The following is a 26,995-nucleotide window of genomic DNA, read 5'->3' on the forward strand; positions in this document are numbered from 1 at the left end:
AGATATCTCAGAGACGCCTGAAGCGATTTCGTTCAAACTTGGTGAAAGGATAGTACTCTACCTCATACAGATGCATGTTGATTTGTTTCACAATGCGATCAAATTTGGCCGTGTTAGAGGACTTTTTAGTTTTCACCTCCATAGACTCCCATGTATAAGGCAGTCCATAGACTCCCATGTTTAAGGCAGTCCATAGACTCCCATGTATAAGGCAGTCCATAGACTCCCATGTATAAGGCACTCCATAGACTCCCATGTATAAGGCAGTCCATAGACTCCCATGCATAAGGCAGTCCATAGACTCCCATGTATAAGGCAGTCCATAGACTCCCATGTATAAGGCAGGCCATAGACTCCCATGTATAAGGCCAAGAAAAATAAAAATTTAGTTTCTCATTGTAATCTGTGTTAGCGCTGGCTTTTCAAAATGATTAGCCACCGTGGCTAAAAGAAACAAATTTTCATTAGCCACAAAAGATTTTGCTTAGCCACACAATTGTCCGCGATGAAATGCTTGATGAAATGGAAGTCTGCACAATACACAACGTATTCATTGGCGCGTGGGGAAAGTCTGACATCTTCTCTGATTTATGGACACATACATGACATGAAGAGGTAATGAACTTCAAGACCATTCAAGCTATTTACCTCAGTGATAATCTCACCTGAAATTAATAAAACAACAATATTTGGTCATCACAGTGTGTGTTTATTCAGTGTTCTTATAGTCTCAGTGTTACATCCATAACTTTAAAGATGTATTTCCATACAAACTGACTATTGTTTTACTACTGATCTTTTTCCAGGGCACAGATTTGTTGTGACATCCTATCAAGCTGTGTCTGGATGTTCTCAAAAGTATCATCATCCACACCCTCAGAGTTTCTTACTTTTTTTACCATGTTGGCAAAACCTAACCTATTTTTCATGTTGATCCATACTTCAAAAGCTGCATCAAAGTCAAAGTTGTGCATGTGAGGGCCCTCTACAGAAATCATGGCAAGATCATTAACATGAGTAACTGTTAATAAATTTCTATGAGCTGTCTTGATTAAATTATATTGGGAAAAACCCCTCTCACAACTGATGTGACTGGGCAGGTAAGTGCCAATGCATACAACATACACACATTTGGATATACCTCTCTTTGTTTGTTGAGGACTTCTCTGAAGAATGATTGAGTATCCATGGTTTTGTTTTTCAACATCATTGATTTCACTATGGCCATTCCAGTTTACAATCTGTGGCATTGATAATGGGCTGATGGATTTTGCCTTCTTTATCTGTCTTCTGAACACCAAAATGATCTACAATACTCTGCAGTTGTGGCAATCCATACTGTGAATCTGGACTATCAGGTAATTTTTGAGGGTCTAACACACAGAAGGAATCCATCAGCCCACTATCAGGGAACCATGTTTGCAGATGCTGTACAAGTTCCTCAGTAAACCTTATTTTATTTGCCTGAAACTTCTCCCTTTCGCTAGTTGTATCTCTGATTTCCTGAGATTTTAACAAGCTTTTACCCTCACTTGAAGGTACACTTGGCACACATTTTAGAAATTCCTCATAGTTTGGCCCATCCACAGTGAGTAGAGTCTGCAAAGCTACTACTGTCCCATCCACTTGAGTCTTGAGATCTGAATATACAGCAGTTTCTGTCTGCATGGCTTTACACAACTTTGCAAGTAGGCCTATAGCATCAGCAGAAAAATAAGTCATAGCAATAAATTGATAAGTACCAACACGCTTCAATAGGCCACTTGCAATAGCTTTGTGAGCTCTTTCTTCAGAAATTTGAACAAGCCAAGCAATTACACTATCAATACAACCTACCAGTGCTTCAACGCAATCATTGAATGAAAGCCATCTTGTAAAGAAAACTTGTTTGATTTTCTTTGCCTTTGCCTCCCCATGATGAACCTTTGCCGCCTCTAGAATTCTCAACAGTTTTGGTGAAAATTTGAGAAGTTTCCCCATCTGATTGAGATCACGAATATACTTTACTAGGTATGGACCATATTAGCAGCCTTCTCACTGGCAAGTGCCAAACGGTGAGCTAAACAGTGATTGGCCACAAGATAAGGGTTTACATCCTTGAATCTTGTGGTCACACCAGATTTCTGCCCTCTCATCACACTAGCACCATCAGTTGAAATACAGATTAAGTTTCCAACATCAAGATCTTTATCAGCTAACAACAAAGACACTGCGTTGTAAATCTCTCCAGCTGAACATGCAGAAAGTTCCTTTACACTGAGAAAGTGTGATTCTACATTTCCATCACAGTTCACAAACCTAATATATACCATCACTGTTGACAAGTTTGAAACATCAGTAGCTTCATCGAGTTGTGCTGCATATATCTTAAATGGACAGTTTTTCACATTACTCAAAATCTGTCTCTCTATGACTGTTCGTATGGAAAGGAAAAAATCATCAAGACTCTCATGATGTGTATACTGTAGCTGTGAACTGCCATCCTGTAGAGGATTCAAGGCTTGGCAACCCTAAAATCAGGGAAAAAGAGATACAAATTTGGTCAGTCATGCAACATGAGCCTACAGAACATCCTCAACATCTTTCCTGCACCTAACATATCTTTTTCAATCGTATTTCTTGCATTTTAAATAAATATGGCAGAAATACCTCACATTAAAAGTTACTAAAAATAATAATCATACTTAATTCCCCTAAAATATAATAATTTCCCCAAATCAATCATAATAAATCTCAAAACTAATCTCAAAATAATTACCGGAAAAATGAAGCAGAAATTTTTTGCAGTACTGAAAGCATGCTACTGTGAATGGGTATGCTGACTTACATTTGATATCTGCATGTCTATTAATGCAGGAAGTTTCCTATTGGATATCTGTTCTTTGGCCATGGTAAAAACTGTCCGCATGAGTGCCACAGTAGTGTCTTTTATTTTCCCATATGCTGTGGTGGTAGCAGACTTCATGTCTTCTTGGAGGGACGGCCTTGCAAACGCAGCTCTACAATCAAATATTATTATGGTTGAAGGGAAAAAAATTGTTAGTCTGGTCGCTACAACTTGTACAAGAATCGATCGCCGCGCCATGGCAGGGAATCAGCGATCGTTCATCGAATAGTTTCATACATCATGATCGTTTATTTGTAGTGCCTTTTTCTCACATTGTGTGTATACACGTCAAAAAATTTGTGATTCTTCCACATCATTTACCATGTACGATATGCTCAACAGGTTTTACTTACATACATTTACATCACGTGGGCAACGCGATGTCGCACTTGCTTCTCACAAGTTCGCTCAAAAATATGAATAAAACAAAAGTAAACCAACCTGTGATCCCTGCTCTTTGCATGTTTCAGTAGATCATCTTTTTTGGGGGCATTGTCAGACTTTCCACGCGTGAATACGTTGTGTAGTTTCGAATCGATGCAAAGTTTACATTTCATCAAACCATTTTCAGCATCGTGAGTTAGCCACGGAAATTCTGTGAACCAAGCTTGTTGAAGTGATCGATGCCTGTCGCGGCCATATTTTTGTTTTTTTCTTTGGATTTTGGCTCGTATCTTCTTGAGAACTAGAACCCTTCCAAAATAACTTGAAATAGATCGCACTCCGACGGCGTTTTTTTTGTTTTTTGCGCCATGGCATCGTCATCACAAATTAGACGTCGCGGGCCTGTCGCCCGACGTCTGGTATATAATGTATGCAAATACATGTGATACTCGATCGATCACGCGTACGTCACAAGTCTCGCGAGACAATGCGTCTGCGCGATGAAAACACGATGTCCAAGATGGCAGCGTTCAGAGGCCGCACTTCGTAGTCTCGTCCGACCGCAGCATATTTTTATCATGTCACATTGCTTTCACTTTTGGGCCAAATTCCCATTCGCCACTGTGACGAACGATGTTAAAAACTTTTCGCCAAATCTGATTTCTATTCGCATTTGGCGACATGGCGAATAGGCAGCGCGAACACAGCTATTCATATTGCAAAAAGGATGCAGTGACACAGGTTTTTAGTCCCCACAGATAAAGTCCAGGGGCTCATAGATTGGGTCATGTCAGTCCGTTAGTCCATCCATGTGAGTCCATCCGTTCACGCAGATATCTCAGACGCTTTGACAAAATGTCACGTGACCTTTGACCTCAAATATACATATTTGTCCATAACTCGGTAACCACAAGTGCTAAACCTTTCATATATGGTATGATGGGACACCCTATGATGCCACATATTGTACCTCATTAATTATGTGCATATCTAATTTTGAGCAAGCCAATAGAGCTAGAGGTCTGATTTTTGGTATATATGGATAACTTAGCAATACAATTTTTTTGACAAAATGTCATGTGACCTTGGTGACCTTTGACCTCAAATATACATATTTGTCCATAACTCAGTAATAACTAATGCTACACCCTTCATATTTGGTATGATGGGACACCTTATGACGCCACATATTGTTCCTCATTAATTATGTGCATATCTAATTTTGAGCGAGACAATAGACTTAGAGGTCTGATTTTTGGTATATGGGGATAACTTAGCAATACAATTATTTTGACAAAATGTCATGTGACCTTTGACCTCAAATATACATATTTGTCCAAAACTCAGTAACCACAAGTGCTACACCCTTCATATTTGGTATGATGGGACACCTTATGACGCCACATATTGTACCTCATTAATTATGCACATATCTAATTTTGAGCGAGCCAATAGAGCTAGAGGTCTGATTTTTGGTATGTAGGGATAACTTAGCAATACAATTTTTTTGAAAAAATGTCACGTGACCTCAATGACCTTTGACCTCAAATATACATATTTGTCCATAACTCAGGAACCACAAGTGCTACACCCTTCATATTTGGTATGATGGGACACCTTATGACGCCACATATTTTACCTCATTAATTATGTGCATATCTAATTTTGAGCAAGCCAATAGAGGTAAATGTATGATTTTTAGTATATAGGGACAGACTATAGGATAGAAATTTTTTGACAAAATGTCATGTTACCTCGATAACCTTTTACCTAAAATACACGATTATGTCAATAAATAAGTAACCACAAGTGCTATGTCCTTTATATTTAGTAGGATGGGAGACCTTATGACAACACATGCTTTACCTCGTTAATTATGCCCATATATAATTGTGGGCAAGCCAATAGAGCTAGAGGTCTGAATTTTGGCATATATGGATTAATTAGCAATACAATGGTTTTTTTTTTCAAAATGTCACGTGACCTTGATGACCTTTGACCTTGAATATGCATATATATGCATAATTCAGTAACCACAAGTTCTTTACGCTTCAATTTTGATAGGATAGTAGACCTTAAGATGTCACATCTTGTACCTCATTTATTATGCACATATGTATTTCTTGGCAGGCCAATACAGCTAGAGGTCTGATCTTTTTCCCGATTTAGAACCATAACTTAGACATGCCTCTTGTTTCAAAATGGGAACAATGACATAGACCTATGTGTCCATAGATCTGAACATATACACTCCAGTGATACTTCTTAATGACCTCATTTCCCTGCCCCATCAAGACTAATACTCCTATTACAAGTGGGGACCATATCATTGTCAATGACTTGTTACTTCTAGAATATACAGAATATTATCTCACATAGTGAGTGTCTGAATGTTATTCTGAATTGTATTCCTAAGCACATTCTGAAAGTAACTCTTCTGAAAATTTCACATTCTTTGCCACTGCACCATCTCCCTAATACATACTGATGACCCACGGTGTCCACTCAAGTCTCACTTTTATTTTAAATTTTATCTATTACCCCCTCCATTATACTTATTGCAGTATCGTATGAGGGGTAAATCACAAAATCTGGTGCAGATTGAGATTTTTTTTCCATTCAGCTGTTAACTCTCCATGAATTTCATTACAATTCTATAACCACTCTTCTTATAATTTATCTTCTTTTCAGGTGGCTGTTGATCCTAATCTGCTGATCGCCAAGAAATAAAGTGGATGACTAGGTTGTACACGTGAGACTTTCGTCATTAGAAACTCATCCATAGGTTGATGTCAGTGAAATGATCGTGTCTCAAGGAACGTACAGGTGACCATCCACTCCAACCCACCCCGTCCTTCTTCCAGAATACTGTATCTGTGAAACATTCAATATCAAAGTTTTTCGTCATGGACTTTCATTTTTGCAAAAATACTTGACTCATATTTGGACATATTTGAAGGACAGTTTAAAAGCTTGGGAGAATAACCGTTTTGTTTGTGAGAAGATATCATCAGTTATTGTGACACAACATTTCCTTGCTTCACAACTAAAATATGATATATCAGCAAAGTAATGCAGACACATAGCAATATTTGTATGTTCCAAGGCAGTCATCTAAGTATTCATCATGGAAATTTAGGTTAAATACCTGAAAGATACAGTAATTTATTGTCACTGAGAAACAATGCTTGGGTCACAGAGTAGGAAAAGAGCATGGAATATTATTTGAAGATCCGTTGAAAGCAGAACTGTGATTCAATTCTTAGAAGGTACCTTTCAGTTTATGTTTTGTTTCTGGCATCATGCCAACTGTATGAGGAAATCATATCAACTTGTCAAGTATGTGGTATCTCACAATGCACTGGGACAACCTTACTTCTATTTCTGTTTTTTTCTTTACATTGAAGCCCCCACCCCAACCCCACACAAGAACTTTTAATATAGAAAAAATAAATAAACTGCTTATCCTAAGAAATTGCCTTTTACCCATAGCTTTCTTCTTTCATTGATATGATTTGGTTTGATGTCTACATGTTTAGAAAAGGTCTGCAAGTACAGCCTCTGCTACTTAATAGCTTAATTATGAACAAAAGAGCACAATATCATAATACAGGCTAAACTAAGTAAAACAAATAAGAGGACTAAAATAATCACTTGTTCTGTTCTTACTGAATAATACTTTTTACTGATTTGTGGTAAGGGACTGGTCAGTTTCTTCGGCCTGGGGGGGCGGTGGATTATTTTTTGCCGACGCCAAAAAGTGGCTGACCCCCCTATTCCAAATTTTGAAAACAGGGTGACCCCCCTATTCCAAATTTCGAAAACAGGGTGACCCCCAGGCGCGCGACATAGGTAAAACAAAAGGTAGACATAAATTATATATATATATAAATATATATATAAATATATTTATATGTATATATATATATATATATATATATAAATATATATATATATACGTATATATATATATATTTTACATTTTACATATAATTTATATTTTAAATAGTCATTCTATGTTTAATGAAATTGTTAACATGTCAGTTGTAAGATAGGAATTTCAAAGTGTCAATCTTAAAGTTTGAATACAGTACATTTTGAATGAGCGGTATTTGAATGAGCTGTGAATGTATTTCACACTTTCTATGCTTAACCAGATGTCCTGACTGTTGTACAGAAATGGATGTCAATCATTAATATCAAAGAGGAAAAAGTGTTACGTGCAGAGAAAACGAACAAAAGGGTGAACTCAGCAGTTAACGTTTAGAGCAAAATTTATTACGAAAATAAAACTAATTGCTAAGTCAGGGATAGAGTACAAGCTTTAAAAGTGTACAGACTACTTATCTCAGCTGGGACGGCAAAGCTCCAGTCTCAGAGTTGTAACAGTCAGTTGGATGAATGAACAGTCCTTTGGCTTGCAGGCTTGAAGCTGCACAAAGTCCACAGTATAAATCCAGCGTTGGCAGTGAAGGTCTTGAAAAGTCTTGAGAATGACTACTGCTGGAGTTTAGTAACACACAAGAGACACGATCCCAAAAGTCTGACTGGAAGCTGTGCACGTCCCTTTTATAAAGGCATATAAGAACAATCTAGAACTTTTATTGACATGCTAATTACTGTTCTAAAATTATCTCCCTTACACAACTAATCAACTTTCCAGAACATTCCAAACATGACTAATTGAATTCAAGGTTGTGAGGTCATCAAGGGCAGTGACCTTGAGAATGTTCTAGACTAATTGAACTCAGGTCATGATGAGTGTGGGGGAAATGACCTACATAACACACCCCCTCTTCAAAAAAAGAAAATTTTTCAAAGAAAAATCTTTCTTTGCAAATGTAATCTTGAAAAAGATTTAAGTACTCAAATTTGTTTTACTCTAAAGTAAAGTTTCTTGAAAGTGAACAACAATAAACTCTAAATACGAGAGAGACAGTCTGCAATTAAATTGTCTCTGCCTTTGATATGTCTAATGTCAAGATTAAACTCCTGTAACATTAAACTCCATCTTAGCAATCTCTGATTTTTGCCTTTAAATTTCTGCAGAAAAACAAGAGGGTTGTGATCAATATAAACCACTATTGGCAGATTTGAAGAAGTAACATAAACTTCAAAATGCTGTAAAGCTAATATCAAAGATAAACACTCTTTTTCAATTGTAGAGTAGTTTCTCTGGGATTAGTTTCTCTGGGATTTGTTAAATTTGCTAAATTTGTTAAAAATAGCAAACAGGATGATCGGTCCCATGACTATCCTCTTGCAATTTGGTATTGGAAAACTTGAAATGGCACTGAATTGGCATAAAGTATGCATGGCAAAGTCCGGTTATTTGTATTGAGTTCTATAAAGTCATTGTTCGGCAAATACTTGGCTTCCTCCTGGAGATATTCCGCTTTCGCTGGATTCAGTCCATCTGGATGTTGTTCCACTGGATGACTGTCGCAGACATCTTCGTTGTGATAGATGACGTTTGTCCTCGTTGGAACATCTTGAAACAGGTGTTTATATTCATGGAGCAGTTCTTTCACCTGTTGTTGTTGTTCTGGCTGGAGGTGTGCCAACTTTGTAGACTCCAGCTTCTCCAGGATTTCTGAGTTCTGAAGCTTGACCGAGCCCAGCTTTGAGTTTAGAGTATTTTCACTCAAGTCAGTTTCAGTATCACTATCTTCATAATGGTTTGAACTGACTGCACTGACAGGCTGAGTTATAGTAGGATTATCCCTATCCAAATATGGCTTAAGCATATTTATGTGACATAGCTGTTTTTGTTTACGCCTGTCAGGTGTTATTATGATGTAATTTAAATCACTCAATTTCTTATCAATTAGATATGGCCCAAAGTAACGAGCATGGAGTGGTTTGCCAGGAATTGGAAGTAGAACAAGAACTTTTTGACCTGGTTCAAACTTCCGTTTTGAGGTGCTTTTATCATATTTGGTTTTCATTGACTGCTGAGATGACTCAAGATTTTCTCTGGCTAATTCACATGCTTTAGAGAGTTTTGTACGAAAATCTGACACATATTGCAAAATATTCAGACAATCATCATCGTCTGATAGGAATTTCTCTTTAACGAGCTTAAGTGGGCCACGGACTGTATGTCCAAATACAAGCTCAAATGGCTAAAACCAAGAGACTCTTGAATTGAATCTCTAACAGCAAAGAGCAAAAAATGAATTCCTTCATCCCACTGCTTCTCTGTGTCAAAACAGTAGGTCCTAATCATGTTTTTCAAAGTTTGATGAAATCGCTCAAGAGCACCCTGACTTTCTGGATGATAGGCGGATGACCTATACTGTTTAATGCCTAGCTGATCCATTACTTGTTGAAAAATTCCAGACATAAAGTTGGAGCCTTGATCGGACTGGACACATTTAGGGAGGCCAAATAAAGTGAAAATTTGACTAAAGCTCTCACTATAGTCTTTGTCTTTATATTTCTCAGTGGTATGGCTTCTGGGAACCGAGTAGATGTACACATTATTGTCAACATGTACTCATTTCCTGATCTTGTTTTTGGTAGGGGCCCAACACAGTCTATTAGTATCCTACTAAATGGTTCTTGAAATGCAGGAATTGGCTGTAAAGGGGCCTTTGGAATGGTCTGATTTGGCTTTCCTACCACTTGACATGTGTGACAAGTTTTACAGAAATGTGCTACATCCTGCCTGAGATTAGGCCAATAAAAGTGACTGAGAATTTTGTGATAAGTTTTCCTGACTCCCAAATGACCAGCCCAGGGTGTTTCATGGGCCAGGCGCAATATTTCAGCACGATAGGGCTTTGGAACCACAATTTGATGTTTTATAGCCCAATCGTCATCAACCAAAACATCTGGAGGTCTCCATTTACGCATGAGAATACCAGATTTTGTATAATAGGAAACAGAGCTATCTGAAGTTTTACCTTCATCATCTACCCTGTCAAACAAAGACAAAATATCTGGGTCTTTGTGTTGTTCTGCAATGAGATTTGATCTAGAAAATGTCTGACTTTGGTCAGCAGAAGTTTTACTGGAAGTTTCAAATCCACGAGGATAACGGAATGCTCCGTGTCAAACACCTGACTGAGAAAGGTGTCATTTAAGTCAACATCTGTGACATTATTTTTGAGAGTATTTTGATTCTCAGAAGTTTTCTTTGACATGGCTCGAGTAATGGCACATGAAGGAAATAAATCGGGTATCTCTTGTTCAATTGGCTCTGGATCCTGATCTAAACTAGGATTATCAGTCACAAGTGGATTAGTAATGACCTTGTCCCCAGCAAGGTCGTTTCCAAGAAGAAGGTGAATCCCTTCAAAAGGCAAAAAAGGCCTAATACCTAAAGTCACAGGTCCAGAAACAAAGTCCGAAGACAAATAGACATTATGGAGAGGAACAGGAATGTAGTCATTACAATCTACCCCCTTAATAAGAACTTAGAACCTGAAAATGACTTTTCAGAAAACGGCAGGGTATCTGCCAACAAAAGAGACTGGGAAGCCCCGGTATCTCTTAAAATTTTGACAGGGGTAGCGGAAGAAAAATCACTAGAAAGTGATATAAAACCATTATGAATAAATGGTTCGAAAATACCCATAATGCTATCTTGAGAAGAATTGACCTTGACCTCATTAATTGGGGATAAGAGGGGTTTAACCTCAGAAAATGTGTTGCACACATTATTAGACTCTAATTGAGTTGATGAAGAAATAAAGCCGGTGGGCTTAGATCCACTTTGACCACTTTGACCTTCACGTTTTCTTTTCAATTTGAAACAATCTGACATTAAATGGCCGTCTTTCTTACAATAATTACAAGAAAGTGTACCAAACTGTTTGTCAGAAGGAGATTGAGACTTGGGATCTGATGATGTGGGAGTGTTACTTGAACTCTGTGAACTGTTGTCATTTGATTTTCTACTCTCCTTTGAAAAATTCTTGGATGAAAAGGACGAATTAAATTTACCTGCATTGTTTCTGTATGAAAAGGACTGGGATGGTTTGCTGAGAAATGAAGATTTGTGGGTCAATGAATAATCATCGGCCAAACGTGCAGCAACCTCTAATGTATCTGCCTTTTGTTCATTGATAAACGTCTTGATGTCACTCCGAATGCACCTTTTAAATTCCTCAATCAAAACAAGCTGTCGTAATTTGTCATAATTCTGACTGACCTTTTCAGAAGAACACCAACGATCAAACAGTTGTTCTTTTGTTCGAGCAAATTCAACATAAGTTTGATCCTTCACCTTCTCACAATCCCTAAATTTCTGACGGTAAGCTTCAGGCACCAACTCATAGCCCTTGAGAATTAATTCCTTCACAGAATCATAATTTGAAGCCTGCTCTACTGACAACTGAATGTAAATTTCTCTGGCTTTACCCACCAAAGCACTCTGCAAAAGCATAGACCAGGACTCCTTAGGCCAATTCAGACTCTGAGCAATTTTCTCAAAATGAAGGAAATATTTATCAACATCCTTTTCTTGGAAAGGGGGAACTAACCTGAAATGCTTAGTGATGTCAAACTTGTCTGAAGGGAAGAATTTTCCTGACTGTCCAAGCTCTAAACGTTTTAGTTCTACCTGTAATCGCTGTTCTTCTAATCGCAATTCCTTTTCTCTCTGTCTTTCTTCCATTTCTAATCTTTCCTGCCTATCTTTCTCTCTCTGTCTTTCTTCCATTTGCAACTTTTCACGTGCCAAATCTGCCTGTATTTCTAATTCTAATTTTCTGAGTTCAAAGGAAGACTCAGGCTCATAATCTTTTAGGCAGACTCCTCAAAATGGCCTGATTTAACTAAATATTTTGCAATCTTGAACTGTATTTCTCTCTTGCGCATAGATCTTTTGACTTCTACTTTAAGGAAATTTGCCAGTGCTATGAGGTTGTCTTTTCTGAGGGAATTAAATGCGTCCTGATCAAGGTCATCCATAAATTCGTCTGGCTTGAATTCCGCCATGATTGGATTTCGCTGAGTTCACAGTGTACAGTAGTTTTGAAAAGGCTGTCAAAATGTTGTCAAACGGCTCAAAATATTCGTATCCCGGACGAGCCCCCAATTTTGTTACGTGCAGAGAAAACGAACAAAAGGGTGAACTCAGCAGTTAACGTTTAGAGCAAAATTTATTACGAAAATAAAACTAATTGCTAAGTCAGGGATAGAGTACAAGCTTTAAAAGTGTACAGACTACTTATCTCAGCTGGGACGGCAAAGCTCCAGTCTCAGAGTTGTAACAGTCAGTTGGATGAATGAACAGTCCTTTGGCTTGCAGGCTTGAAGCTGCACAAAGTCCACAGTATAAATCCAGCGTTGGCAGTGAAGGTCTTGAAAAGTCTTGAGAATGACTACTGCTGGAGTTTAGTAACACACAAGAGACACGATCCCAAAAGTCTGACTGGAAGCTGTGCACGTCCCTTTTATAAAGGCATATAAGAACAATCTAGAACTTTTATTGACATGCTAATTACTGTTCTAAAATTATCTCCCTTACACAACTAATCAACTTTCCAGAACATTCCAAACATGACTAATTGAATTCAAGGTTGTGAGGTCATCAAGGGCAGTGACCTTGAGAATGTTCTAGACTAATTGAACTCAGGTCATGATGAGTGTGGGGGAAATGACCTACATAACAAAAGCAGTGAATCAAAAACTTTGATGGGTGTTAAGACTGCCAACCATCCAATTAAATCTCCTGAGGAGCCATAGAGAGCTTTTTTAGCCAAATCTGATGTGTACAGTGTCTGAGAGGACCTTTTCTTGTAACATTGAAACCATAAAAGCACAGCTAATAATGACAAAAACTGCCTTTTTTAACTGTTATTTTGTTCATAAAAAACATCTTTAAACAGAAAACCTGTGACACAAAGGAAAATAATTGCATTGATGAGAAGGAAAGATATCTTGTCATTTTTCTATCTCTAAAATAAGTCACTGTATCAAATATATATTGTGAAATATTTGTGCATGTTGCTTTCTCATACTGAATTCTCATACAGAGAACAGAAAAGTATCAGGAATTTGTCATCCTTTTCATATGAAATGCAGATTTCATAATGTACACTTTCACTTTGCAAACATCAAGATATCTCTGATTTATTAAAGTATGGTGCCCGAAGGGCGCGCCGAAAAATATGAAACATCCTGATATCTCTGATATATATGCCTTGTATATTAAAGTCATGCACCTGAAGGGCATGCTGAAAAATGTCTGATATATTAAAGTAATGAGCTTGAAGAGCACGCTGAAAAATATTGAACATACAGATATCTCTGATGTATGTATGCTTGATATGTTAAAGTTGGGCGTGCTGAAAAATATGACTGATTATTAAAGTTACGCGCCCGCGCGCCGAAAAATACAACTGAATGATGAATTTGTGGCTGACACTAGCATTTTAGGCAATGATGAGCCTGTGTCAAAATTCAAAAACACACTGACCCCCCCCCCCCTATTGGGTATTTCAAAAACATGGTGACCCCCCCATCACCAAAGTCAAAAACAGGGTGACCCCCCCATGAATCCACCACCACCCCCCCCCCAGGCTGAAGAAACTGACCAGTCCCTAATGTACAAATCTAGTACAATTTAACCTTTCTATTCACTCTCTGGATTAAATTCAAAGATATTCCCCTGCTTGAAGTATCTTTTTTCATCCTATACAAGGAGTCTTTCTCAGAATTCAAAACAAACTAACATAGAATTCATCCCTAAGAATTACAAGCAGATGATTCTCCCTTCAGATTCATAACTTACCTTCAGAAGAATATCATATTTTTGCATTCATACCATGGATTGAGTCCTCTCCCCTTCCTTAACCCAAAATTTACCCATACGTTAAATGGATGAGCAGACAAAGCATCAAACAACATCATCTTTGTCTGCAAGCAATATTACATTCAATGTTTAAAGAACGAATTTCAGATTAACTCAGATGATGAGAGTAGCACAACATACTCTCTTTCAACCTTATCTGAAGAGGAAATATTGCAGAACCATTCAACAGTTTTAAGTGTGTTTGGCATCAAGTTAGCGCAAGATGACAAGGTATTACCTAGTAATCTATATTGGATTCCTAAGATCCATAAGAATCCTTATAAACAATGTTTCATAGTTGGTTCCAGTAAGTGCACAACAAAACACTTGTCACAACTTTTAACCATCATTTTATCAACCATTAAATCTGGTTTGGTACGGTATTGTGACAAAGTTTATGAAACTAGTGGGGTCAATCAAATGTGGATATTAAAGAACTCCAAAGAATTGTTACATATTTTACAAAATAACAAAAACATGTACAATTCAATCCACACATTTGATTTTTCAACGTTGTACACAACCATCCTACATAACAAACTTAAAGACAGGCTATCATCTCTCGTGAAGAAAGCCTTCTTTTACAAGAATGGTAGTCGTAGGTATGAATACATTGCCATCAAGCGCAACTTGGGCTATTTCACCAACAACAGCGATGCCAAACTCAAATACAGTGATGTTGATGTGATTCAAATGCCATATTTCCTTATTGACAACTTATTTATCAAGTTTGCTGGCATGACATTCAGGCAAACCATAGGCATTCCCATGGGCACAAACTGCGCCCCACTTCTTGCAGACTTATTTTTGTATTCGTATGAAGCAGAGTTCATACAATCACTTCAGAAATCTGGATGTAAGAGGATTGCCAAGCGATTTAACAACACCCACAGATATATCGATGATCTCATCAGTTTAAACAATCCTGGTATATCCAATTATCTACACCACATCTACCCAGATGATTTAGAAATAAAAGAAACAACTGAAAGTGTGGACTCGGCTTCATACCTAGACGTATTGTTTGAAATTAGACAAAATACACTATATACTAAGCTGTATGACAAAAGAGACGATTTCAATTTTGAAATCATAAACTTTCCCTTTTGTCGAGCAATATACCATCATCTCCAGCTTATGTTGTGTATATTTCACAACTTCTTAGATACAGTAGAGCATGCAATTCATATGAAGACTTTCGAGTTAGACACAGCCTATTAGCTTAAAAGTTAGTGAGGCAAGGGTTCTCAGAAAGTTTAGTGAAATCATTTAAGAAGTTCTACGGTAGATACGGAGATGTTGTATCAAAATATGACCTGTCTGTTACTCAAATGATGAGTGATAGCATACCAAATTTTGACTCACAAAAGTAATTTGGTGAATTCACCAAATAACAATGGATTTGTCGCTTTGGGTCAATCTTGACGGGTGCGGCTAGCTGGCAGGGTACGCTTACCCATTCCGGACACCTGGTACCACCACTATTTTGTGGTTCAAGATGACCCCATTGCCTTTGTCATTTTCAATATGTTCCTTGGACCTGGTAACTTTCTTAGTTACCTTGAATGATAACGATTATTGGACCTGATTTGATGTATATTGTACACTTATGGATTATGGCACAGATGCAACCAACAAGGATTTGCTATTATGCTTTTTGTTTGTTGGTATAAACATTCTAGTAGTACACCCAGCAACAGTAGAGAACTATTTCATTGCTTGACCAGCTCTTACTCTCCCCTCTAAACTTTGATTTGTCCTTTAAATAATCGCAATCATACCAATCCATAATCCAATAACACTAGGTCAAAATTTGTAAGACAATAGTTGTAAACATTTACACAAAACAGCACAGATCAGACAGTAAATAGACGGTACACAAACAAAGTCAAATTCATGAAAGAAAGATATATGGACCTCTGGCCAAAAGACCAAGAAGTGATGTCAGGTGTTTCGAAAATAGTAAGCGCATCCTGCCCCACATGTGGCACCCGCCATATATCAATCTGTAAGTCAGATAGGTAGTGGTCACTAACTAAGGCCCCATGTCACCGATGCCATCAGTGATCATTTGTCGAAGAGAGATATCGTATTTATCAACCAGCTTGCGATACCTGCCAAAAAAGCGTTTGAATGTAGAGACAAGTCTTGCTCTGATGTAACCTTGAATAAACAGTTTGAAAGAGAGATGGCCATGTCTCTCTACAAAATCACCATATGAACTGCATGCTCTTGCATATCGAATAAGCTGGGAAATGTATACCCCATAAGCATGTGAGAGTGGAATATTACTGATGAGGTGTGGAAAATTAATTATACTAAAGTTGAAATCATCTCTCTTGTCATATAGCCTAGTAGAAAGGTGACCATTAGAGTCAAATTCAAGTAAAATGTCCAGATATGAAGCAGAAGAGGCCGTTTCTGTAGTAGTCTCTTTAATCTCCAATTCTGGAGGATAAATCATAGCGAGATATTTACTGAATTCAGAGTTATTCAATAAAATAACATCGTCTATGTATCTAAATGTAAGGTTGAAAGTACGAGCTACAGAGACCTTTTCTGCTTGATAAGGTTCTGGATAAATTCTGCCTCGTATGAGAACAGAAATAAGTCGGCAAGTAAGAGCACAGTTAGTGCCCATGGGAATTCCTATACACTGTTGGAAAATGTGTCCTCCAAATTCAACAAATATGTTGTCAATGAGGAAATCAAGCATACTGATAATGTCTTTCTCGGTATAAAACACTTTAGCGTTAGTAATATTTTTAACAAAATATGTAGAATTATACCCCAATACCACATATTTGTAACGGCGTGAACCGTTTTTGTAGAAAAATGCTTGGTTGATGATGTTTTTCAAGCGTTCTTTCAATTTATCATGTGGTATTGTGGTATACAATGTGGAAAAATCGAAAGTTTTAATAGATGTTATTTTTGAAACAGATCTTGATTTCAAATTTTCCAAGAGTTCCTTCGAATTTTTTTATATCCACATTTGATTTATACCACTCCGAGAAAAAACAACATCACAGTATGATTGAAGTCCCCGTTTAACAGTACAAAGAACAGAAGTCAGTATCTTCGATAACTCTGTTGTTGAACATTTTGAAGATCCTGCGATAAACCTAGCTTTGTAAGGTGTTTTGTGGAGCTTTGGTATCCAGTATAAGCTAGGCAACTTATTATGGTCATCCTTTGTTGTAATATTAAAATTATCCATGAATGACTTATGGTTTGCCAAAATTTCAGATTTGTTGAACATTGATTGTCTGTAAGTGGAGTTGGTGGAGGTCTTAGTTACACCAAGTTCGTCTATAAGACATTATGTGTTATGTAGGTCATTTCCCCCCACACTCATCATGACCTGAGTTCAATTAGTCTAGAACATTCTCAAGGTCACTGCCCTTAATTACCTCACAACCTTGAATTCAATTAGTCATGTTTGGAATGTTCTGGAAAGTTGATTAGTTGTGTAAGAGAGATAATTTTAGAACAGTAATTAGCATGTCAATAAAAGTTCTAGATTGTTCTTATATGCTTATGTAAACACATGAGTATAAATACTGGGACAGCAGGCTTGCAGTCAGACTTTTGGGATCGTGTCTCTTGTGTGTTACTAAACTCCAGCAGTAGTCATTCTCAAGACTTTTCAAGACCTTCACTGCCAACGCTGGATTTATACTGTGGACTTTGTGCAGCTTCAAGCCTGCAAGGACTGTTCATTCATCCAACTGACTGTTACAACTCTGAGACTGGAGCTTTGCCGTCCCAGCTGAGATAAGTAGTCTGTACACTTTAAAGCTTGTACTCTATCCCTGACTTAGCAATTAGTTTTATTTTCGTAATAAATTTTGTTTAAACGTTAACTGCTGAGTTCACCCTTTTGTTCGTTTTCTCTGCACGTAACACTTATGGTTTGCCAAAATTTCAGATTTGTTGAACATTGATTGTCTGTAAGTGGAGTTGGTGGAGGTCTTAGTTACACCAAGTTCGTCTATAAGACATTCAAAATAATACTTTTTACAGACAAATACAATGTTATTGGCAGCTTTATCAGCAGGGACGACAACATATTTGTCATGGATATCATTCAAACACTTAACAGCATCAGGATCTTTAAATACAGAAAAGGGTCTCTAGGGAAGCAAAAACGGGTACCTTGAGTATTCTTTATTTGAGTTCTGCCTATGCATTTATCAAATGTAACAACTTTTATATTTCTATCATGCATGATCTGAGAAAAGTAGAAGATAAGACGTGATGACCCTTTTTGGATAATAATTCTGGCCCTCACACCCCAAAGACCATCAATTAACGTCATTTTCCTTTTTTCAACTTTTCAATAGTACAAAGTGGTGAAGCCCCAGATGGCAGAAGTGAGGTTGCCTTACACTTTAGGCAAACATTTCAGGTCGTTACACTGGCAAGGTTTAAGTGTGGAATACAGGCAGAGAGGGGGAGACGTTTAATTAGGGCAGATAACTAATCAACTGGTCTACTATCAGTTTAATCACACCTCCCTCTCTTCCTCTGACTGTCTGTCTGTTTAGCTATCTAGATGCTTTATCATTCCATCACAAAAATGCATTCAGGTCTTTTACTTATTATCAAGATCATTAAAACATGTTTTGTACAAATGTAACCCAAGGAAAACACACATTCTATCCAAATTTGTACAGCAACAAGACAATGAGTAAAAGTGTTTTCCATCTTATTATAAACAGGCCAAACGAGTTTTGTTGTATGCCTCCCTGACATTCTAACTAGTGAAACAGAAATGAATTGTTTAAGACTTCCTCTGTTAATGTTGGTGCAGTTTTTTGTTTTAAATTAAACCATAGACATGCTCTGCAAGACAAATATATCTATTTATTTGACAACTGAATCAAAAGTATCAAAACATGAACAAACCATAGTTTTCACAGCTTTGTTCTTCCTCTTTTAACTTGATCGGTTGATGTATCACAATTCATCTTTTTTCCGTAGTGATTGCTTCTATAAATTGAAAAACACTCCCCAAATCTTGGACCATTTCAGGTAAAATCTATAATTATCAGCAGGGGAAAAGAGATTAACTTTTTTTTTCTTTACTTGTGTTGGTAGAATGAGACCCATTCCATCATTTAAATGAGTGTCCGTTTGAAACATTTCCAAATGTTTTAATAGAGACAAGTGATTCATTCAAATGAACCTATTTCTTGGCTGAGGGGGGGGGGCATAAAAGAAAAAAGGCCCTCGGGGCAACGGGGCCTTCATAAAATCCTGCAGGGCCTGTACAAAAACAAGTGTAATCCAATTCAATGGCGAGGAGAACTCTTTTAATTTGGCCCTCGGGGCAGGGGGGCCTACTTTTTGGCCTTTAGGGCACAAGGGCCATGCACATTCAAACACATATACACAGAAACAAATCAACACCAAGTCACTAAAGATTCATTTCGTAATTTTTAATGATTTTTCCCTTCAGTATTTGTTTTTGGTTAATACTGACTACGGTTTCTGTTTAATCCTTAACGCAATGGTGTTGAGATACAGAGTGATGAGCTTATCAGCTTAGCTGGTACATGTGTAGACTGCATTGATATTGTTAGCAAATTTATTTTTGTTACACTAACATTTTACACTTCAACCGAAGATTGTTGAAAGATTAAACAGTTGCAGTTTCAGTATGCTTTTGCAAAGTAAAACAAGAGCTTGCAATTGAAAAACGAATCAAACATTGTACGGGGAAATAGTTAAAAACATACATATACACAGAAACAAATCAACACATACACTTCACCTTTATTCATTGGATACGGCAAAACAAATTAACAATACTTAGAGTTAGAATGTTCGTGCTAGAAAAAATGTTTGGCACACTTTACACACTGGCTTCAAAACAAGTTAATTCAAGACTTATATTGACTTCACAATACTATAATAAATGTCTAAGATTAAAGTATTGTGAAGTCAATATACGTCTTGGATTAACTTGTTTTGAAGCCAGTGTGTAAAGTGTGCCAAACATTTTTTTTAGCACAAACATTCTAACTCTAAGTATTGTTGATTTGTTTTGCCGTATCTAATGAATAAAGGTCAAGTGTATGTGTTGATTTGTTTCTGCGTATGTTTTTAATTATTTCCCCGTACAATGTTTGATTCGTTTTTCAATTGCAAGCTTTTGTTTTACTTTGCAAAAGCATACTGAAACTGCAACTGTTTAAATCTTTCAACAATCTTCGGTTGAAGTGTAAAATGTTAGTGTAACAAAAATAAATTTGCTAACAATATCAATGCAGTCTACACATGTACCAGCTAAGCTGATAAGCTCATCACTCTGTATCTCAACACCATTGCGTTAAATCGGTAACTCTCGGTAGGGCCCTACCGAGAAAAATCGATAAACATGGGCGGAGCAAAACATAACTAATATGGTATCTTTGTGAACAAAAAGTAGCAAATTAAAACAGCTGATTGAACACCTCCAAAAATAGAACGTGCACGCCACATAATGTAAACATTGACTGTACGGTGACTTTACGTATACTATTTTCACCCAATTTTACGGTTTACTTTCCATACGATACATCCACTCATTTCCCCATAGGTTTGTCTTGAACATAGACTTTTTCGAAGTCTTACTGGAGCAGAGGTTCGGCGCGGCGTCGCCTCGGATTTGCACAAACCGTGATGACGTTGCCAGGCGATCGATCGACACTCCTTAGTATCTCATGCGTCATGGTATACGTTTCTCGTCCGAAAACGAAGCGTTTGTCATTGATATTCTGCGCGTTTTGAATGATTCAACATAATGCATATCATGGCAGTGGCAATAGCTATCTGCATCTTTGTATACGTGTAAACGATGCAGAAATCCAACGAGTAGTTTTTTCTGCCACGGGATCTATTATCGAAGTTTTCCCCGGCTCGTCATAGTGTACATCACTCTTGCAGGGAGTCTTGATTGCAGAGTCGTATTTGCCTTGATAATGAAGCACCGTTTTGTCCAAACGCCGTCCTAGAAATGCCGCATTTCAGGAAAGAACGGGAAAAAATCAAAACAGTTCTAAAAGAACAGCAAATTCGCCTACTAGATGTCCAAATTTATCGAGTGTGGTTATTTCAATGGACGACGTTGGACATTTACCACAATGCTCAACGGCCGAGTCGTCTACCAAATTTTGTAGAGCTTTTGTCTTACAAACAATCCTTTCCTTATTCGACCTCAGCAAGGCAGGGCTGTCTCTCCATTATAAAACGTAGTTTTCCACAGTTCTTGGATGGTAGTTGTAGTTTCCTTTTCAAAATTTCGTTGTCTCATGAACTCGGCGCTGTCGCGGATGGGAGGGTACCGACGACTATTCCCCCGGCTTCGATTACACGTTTTATGGTGACCGAAATGAAATGTGGTGTCGATTTGTTGTCTTCTGATTATTTCAAAAAGCTTCTGGAAAATACTTATTTTAGAAATCAAACCTGTTAATATTAACAGGTTTGATTTCAGAATAAAGTGATCGCATGATCTCTCTGAGTATTCATTTCAATGTCCATCCCTCCTTATAAAATGGTGAGTTCTAGTATTTCGCTACTTTGAACGATCCCGCCAAAATCGAGTGCACTTGCACTTCTACACTCTCCACGCAGTCGCGATACTAGTTCATTACAAACGCGTGGTAGTCAGAGTCAGACTGCTAATCACACTATGTCAACTGGCTTTATGAAGATAGCGGTCACTGATGAGCACTAGAGGTAGCCTCGGGAATTTTCTTTGCCAGGAATGAATTGGAGCTAGCTGTGATGGGGATCGAGCGCGGACATTTGAGTGCAACTTATAGGACTGATTGGTACGGTGACCTCAGCTGCCGCCGGCGACGTTTGTCAACTCGACGTCTGATCAGTGAGATCAGCATAAGTGACCCAGCAGTGACGACCGAATATGCCGAAGGCGATAACAGGCGTCAAAAAATCCCGGTTTTGTCAGCATATTGGATTCTGGAGGCTACTGTTTTGTGTTACATAGGCATGCACCGCTTTAGATCGGGAAAGAAAATGTATATCACTTTAGAAGAACAGCTAAGCATAAGCGATAGTTACGCATATTGCATTGCGATGATTGCGCTTACAACAGTACGTTGACTCGAGGGTAAAACTTGAAATTTGAAAAGAAGACAGAAGATCTACAGACAGTGTAGACAAAGAGAGAGATCATGCCAGAATTTGTGCTGGTCTTGTCCGTGGTCTCAACCCGAACATACCAGACGTACTTTATGTCGGGCATAAATGACAGTATAGGCCTTCCTGTCTGTAAAATGTACGGCTCAGGTAGGCCAACATAAATGAAAACGGTCCTTTTCAGGACCGACAAATTTTCCAAAAAGAGAACTACCTAATCAAATGTGTTTGCATGTATTTATTATACACAGTGTGTGTGCGTTTGTATCTTTGGTACGCTCGAGTATTTGAGTTTTTTCCCCGCGTTGAACAATCAACGCTACGTACGTAAAAGTAAACAAGGTATGACTCATTTGCAATTTGTATATCATGTCAATCATGCAGATTCAAACTGAACATCGAACGTTATACCGGCGATATTACCGGCAAATATTTTATCCTTTTCCTGGTTCCAGACGTCATTTTAAATTTAATTTCGTCAGAAACCAAGTATATTGTGCTCCAAATACTTATACACATATCCCTCAATTTCAAGAAAAAAAATAATCGGTAGATTTCTAAATTAACGGTTTTATGGACGACGTCCGGAGCGTACCGAGTACGTTTGAATATCCCACCATTATGACCACTCTCGTAGGTTCTCGCGCTTTTATACGGGAGTTGGGGCTTTAAGGATTAACAGAAACCGTAGTCAGTATTAACCAAAAACAAATACTGAAGTAAAAATCATTAAAAATACGAAATGAATCTTTAGTGACTTGGTGTTGATTTGTTTCTGTGTATATGTGTTTGAATGTGCATGGCCCTTGTGCCCTAAAGGCCAAAAAGTAGGCCCCCCCTGCCCCGAGGGCCAAATTAAAAGAGTTCTCCTCGCCATTGAATTGAATTACACTTTTTTGTACAGGCCCTGCAGGATTTTATGAAGGCCCCGTTGCCCCGAGGGCTTCTTTTATGCTCCCCCCCCCCTTAGCAAAGAAATATGTTCATTTGAATGAATCACTTGTCTCTATTAAAAAATTTGGAATGTTTCAAATGGATACTCATTTAAATGATGGAATGGGTCTCATTCTACCAACACAAGTAAAGAAAAAAAAGTTAATCTCTTTTCCCCTGCTGATAATTATAGATTTTACCTGAAATGGTCCAAGATTTTGGGAGTGTTTTTCAATTTATAGAAGCAATCACTACGGAAAAAAGATGAATTGTGATACATCAACCGATCAAGTTAATAGAGGAAGAACAAAGCTGTGAAAACTATGGTTCGTTCATGTTTTGATACTTTTGATTCAGTTGTCAAATAAATAGATATATTTGTCTTGCAGAGCATATGTCTATGGTTTAATTTAAAACAAAATACTGCACCAACATTAACAGAGGAAGACTTAAACAATTCATTTCTGTTTCACTAGTTAGAATGTCAGGGAGGCATACAACAAAAACTCGTTTGGCCTGTTTATAATAAGATGGAAAACACTTTTACTCATTGTCTTGTTGCTGTACAAATTTGGATAGAATGTGTGTTTTCCTTGGGTTACATTTGTACAAAACATGTTTTAATGATCTTGATAATAAGTAAAAGACCTGAATGCATTTTTGTGATGGAATGATAAAGCATCTAGATAGCTAAACAGACAGACAGTCAGAGGAAGAGAGGGAGGTGTGATTAAACTGATAGTAGACCAGTTGATTAGTTATCTGCCCTAATTAAACGTCTCCCCCTCTCTGCCTGTATTCCACACTTAAACCTTGCCAGTGTAACGACCTGAAATTTTTGCCTAAAGTGTAAGGCACCTCACTTCTGCCATCTGGGGCTTCACTCACTTTGTACTGTTGAAAAGTTGAAAAAAAGGAAAATGACGTTAATTGATGGTCTTTGGGGTGTGAGGGCCAGAATTATTATCCAAAAAGGGTCATCACGTCTTCTCTTCTACTTTTCTCAGATCATGCATGTGTGACCAAGATTTTTGATAAAATGTAAAGCATAGTTCCTTTTGCATTGTAGTTATCAGCAACACGCATTCTCTTTGTGATGCATATCAAAAACTGTTACGTCATTGTAAGGCGCCCTCGCGAGGCAGAGAGGTGACATCGGTCTCTTTGCTAACATGGCTGCCTTGAGTAGGTTGGTAACTTTCTGTCACTGTTTACAATCGCTCATAAAAATGTGTAATCTTTGACATCCGAGTCTATTACTGAGATGGAATTGATATTTAGTGTCTAGAGAACTCTCAACTGTAATATTTATGAAGGATGTTTAGGATTTCGTGAATTTTGAGCATTTCTTTTGAGTGGATGGATTTGTTATTGATAGTCACATGTTGCATTGTAGTGCTATGGCCGAGCTATTGTTTGTCATATTTGTCATTGCTGCCATCAGCTATTTGAACTTTCTCAGCTTTAAGCCTTGAACACATTGATGCTCAGTAACCTAAGTAATATCCTCTGCTTTCCCAGAATTTCTGTAAACAGTTTTGACGAGTTTGGAAACAGTTCATTTTGTTAGCGTCAGTACAGTTACTGTGAAACATGCCGCAATATGATTCTGTTTGCCTTGATGTGCGTTTTTGATCAGAGACTGTAAGTTTTGCTTGAAGTTAGAATGATATTTTGATGCACATATTTTGTCGACTTGTGTAAATAAGTATTGTAATTCTCTCTTTGCTAACATGGCTGCCTTGAGTAGGTACTGCCATGGACAGATGGAGCCGCTGACTGAATAGCAATAAAGGCATTAAAGTTGCAGTGTTTAACCATGTCTGCGAGTAAGTCAGTGTATGAAAGTGACACCCTAGAGTTTGGATTAAAACTACACAACGCAACGCTAGACAACATCGACGAACACAACCGAACCGACGGAAGGGGTCACACATGATAGAAATATAAAAGTTGTTACATTTGATAAATGCATAGGCAGAACTCAAAGAATTCTCAAGGTACCCGTTTTTGCTTCCCTAGAGTTAAAATTTAAAGGACAAATCAAAGTTTAGAGGGGAGAGTAAGAGCTGGTGAAGCAATGAAATAGTTCTCTACTGTTGCTGGGTGTACTACAAGAATGTTTATACCAACAAACAAAAAGCATGAGAGCAAATCCTTGTTGGTTACATCTGTGCCATAATCCATAAGTGTAGCAACTCATCCATTTAATCATCGCCGATGAAAGGGATTCACTGCTATTCTTTTGAAAAGGCAAGGAGTGGATAAAAAGTAGTACCATACTTATGAAATCATCACATTTTCACTCCATGATTTACGCGAGTACCGGACAATCGAACGCAAACAGTATCATTATCTTGCACGTCAAGTACACTCGCGCTACTTCTAGTGCTTGCAAAACGATGTTATTCTATCGACTACCGTAATGGATATATCAATTCTCTTTAAAAAAATTGATAGATTTGGTCCAATTAATATGAAAAATTATAAAACTGAACACTGTTTTCAACCTCTTCCTTCAAACTCGTATTCGTCGCTAAGTGTAACGTGTTGACGGACAACTTGCACTGCCTGCACCCAGTGGCGATAGTAGCGGTATGCTGAACGGCGCGGTACAGGACGGCATCTTTCTTTTAGTTTACATTTTAAAGGCAAAATTTCATATTTCTCATACTACCTACTCCTTTGTCGAATATTGTAGAATGATAATATGTTAAACAAATGTTGAAATCGTGAAATAACATGCGGCCTCCCCGCTGTTGATAGACGAAGCCAGGTCGGGCCAATGCTGCATATCAACATAGAAACAAAATACATATATTTGGTCGAAGAAAATGAAATTAATTAAATGTTTAGCAAATAAACTTACCACATTATCCCTTGACTCTTATCGTCCATGCTGACTGCAAAGAATGTCAATTGTTCCCTGTTATTTGCAGCAAAGTCGGGGAGACTCGCTCGTATATCCAATGTGACTGCCGTACCGGCACCGTACGTGTACATCACTCCCCTGCTAAGAATACGCTCCAAAAGCAGCCATAGGATTTATCTTCATCAAGTCAGGGGTTCAAAGTGTGCTACCTTCCCAAGTTTTTCAACTTCTTGAAGAAAAGAGCTTATGTGCCACATTTCTACATCTCTTGGCAGTGGTATAAAAAAGGGGATGGCAGACACATTCAAGCGCGCGTTGGATGCCAGAGTGCCAGAGTCCAAAATGTAGGGGAACACCACATTTTGAAACATTTTGGGTAAACCAGGGGGCCCAATATCACCTGCGCAACCGCGCCATGGTCAAAAATTTGGGGGAGGGGAGGGTGCGCCACAATTGCAAGCTTTAGGGTCATAATATATATCAGCCAATCAGAAGAACAATGGATGGGTTGCCATGGTGAAAAGATCTTATGTTGACACGTTTTAACATCTTTTGGGTAAGCTAGGGGGTCTGGTGCCACCGCGCCACGGTCCAAAATAGGGGGGCGCCACATTAAAAAAAAAATTAGATAAGCTAGGGCTTTGCCACAAGCCATGGACCCAGATTGGGCGCGCCACAATTTTTTTGGTAAGCTAGGGGGTCAGGTGTCTCCCACGCCACCGCGCCACGGACCCAAATTGGCGCGCCACACTTTTTTGGGGTAAGCTAGGGGGATCAGGTGCCTTCCGCGCCACCGCGCAACTGACCAAAATTAGGCGCGCCACACTTTTGGGGTAAGCTAGGGGGCCGTGCCACCCGCGCCACTGCGCCACGGACCCAAATCGGGTGGTTACAGTGCCGTTCTATACTACTCCCGACCCATTGGCACATCTAGCATGCAATCAGGTTCAGGTTTCCAGAGGTT

General features: G+C 38.2%; 2 protein-coding genes across 2 annotated transcripts in view; both read right to left on the reverse strand.

Annotated features, from left to right (window-relative positions):
• Window positions 1-2,006: 2,006 nt before the first annotated feature.
• LOC139141624 (E3 SUMO-protein ligase KIAA1586-like) lies at window positions 2,007-3,562 on the reverse strand. The gene is made up of 3 exons (XM_070711216.1): window positions 3,329-3,562; window positions 2,828-2,999; window positions 2,007-2,510 (listed from the first exon to the last, which is right to left on the reverse strand). The coding sequence occupies exons 1-3, from the start codon at window positions 3,442-3,444 to the stop codon at window positions 2,007-2,009; spliced, it is 792 nt and encodes a 263-aa protein (XP_070567317.1). The 5' UTR covers window positions 3,445-3,562.
• Window positions 3,563-12,036: 8,474 nt separating this feature from the next.
• The window catches only part of LOC139142665 (zinc finger-containing ubiquitin peptidase 1-like), a 470,199-nt gene continuing 455,240 nt past the window's right edge, over window positions 12,037-26,995 (reverse strand). The window contains exon 8 of the mRNA XM_070712715.1: window positions 12,037-12,672. Coding sequence (XP_070568816.1) covers window positions 12,604-12,672 — 69 coding nt within the window. The 3' untranslated portion in view covers window positions 12,037-12,603. The remainder of the gene's footprint in view (window positions 12,673-26,995) is intronic.

This window comes from Ptychodera flava, chromosome 10 (genome assembly GCF_041260155.1).
Source record: "Ptychodera flava strain L36383 chromosome 10, AS_Pfla_20210202, whole genome shotgun sequence".
Lineage (NCBI taxonomy): Eukaryota > Metazoa > Hemichordata > Enteropneusta > Ptychoderidae > Ptychodera > Ptychodera flava.

Coding starts and splice junctions, on each gene's coding strand:
- LOC139141624 (XM_070711216.1), bottom strand. CDS start 3,444: ATGAAATGTAAACTTTGCATCGATTCGAAACTACACAACGTATTCACG. Junction 3,000..3,328: donor GCAAAGAGCAGGGATCACAG/GTTGGTTTACTT, acceptor ATTTGATTGTAG/AGCTGCGTTTGCAAGGCCGT. Junction 2,511..2,827: donor TAGACATGCAGATATCAAAT/GTAAGTCAGCAT, acceptor CCCTGATTTTAG/GGTTGCCAAGCCTTGAATCC.